Here is a 347-nt window from a genome sequence, read left to right as displayed (position 1 = left end):
GCCCCGCAGGACCCCGCCCCCTTTGCCCCGCTCCCGCCCGCCCCGAAGCTCCCCGAGGGCACCGAGCTGTTCCCGTGCCCCGAGAAGGGCTTTCCCCCCCCGCCCCCGGGTGAGCCCTCCTTCCCCTGCGCCCACTGCGGCGACGGCTTCTGCCCCAAGGTGCCCCTGCTGCGGCCCCCCGAGGCGCCCGCCGCGCCCTTTGCCCCCGGCCCCCCTATCCTGGGGCCCCTGGGGGCGCAGCCGGGGCCGGGGGAAGGCGTGCTCTCCCCGGAAAAGCCCTTCATCTGCAATCAGTGCGGGAACAGCTTCGGGCTCTGGCTCGCCCTCGTCGCCCACCAGAAGAGCCA

At 75.8% G+C, this 347-nt stretch overlaps 1 protein-coding gene across 1 annotated transcript in view; it reads left to right on the top strand.

The window, feature by feature from the left end:
* LOC121356985 (zinc finger protein 420-like) overlaps positions 1–347 on the top strand; it is a 5317-nt gene that overhangs the window by 2150 nt on the left and 2820 nt on the right. Inside the window, exon 4 of the mRNA XM_041473901.1 lies at positions 10–327. Coding sequence (XP_041329835.1) covers positions 10–327 — 318 coding nt within the window. The remainder of the gene's footprint in view (positions 1–9; positions 328–347) is intronic.

The sequence above is a fragment of the Pyrgilauda ruficollis genome, unplaced genomic scaffold (genome assembly GCF_017590135.1).
Source record: "Pyrgilauda ruficollis isolate IOZ18807 unplaced genomic scaffold, ASM1759013v1 scaffold306, whole genome shotgun sequence".
Lineage (NCBI taxonomy): Eukaryota > Metazoa > Chordata > Aves > Passeriformes > Passeridae > Pyrgilauda > Pyrgilauda ruficollis.
Note: the sequence above shows the minus strand (reverse complement) of the source record. Positions and strands in the feature narration are given on the sequence as shown.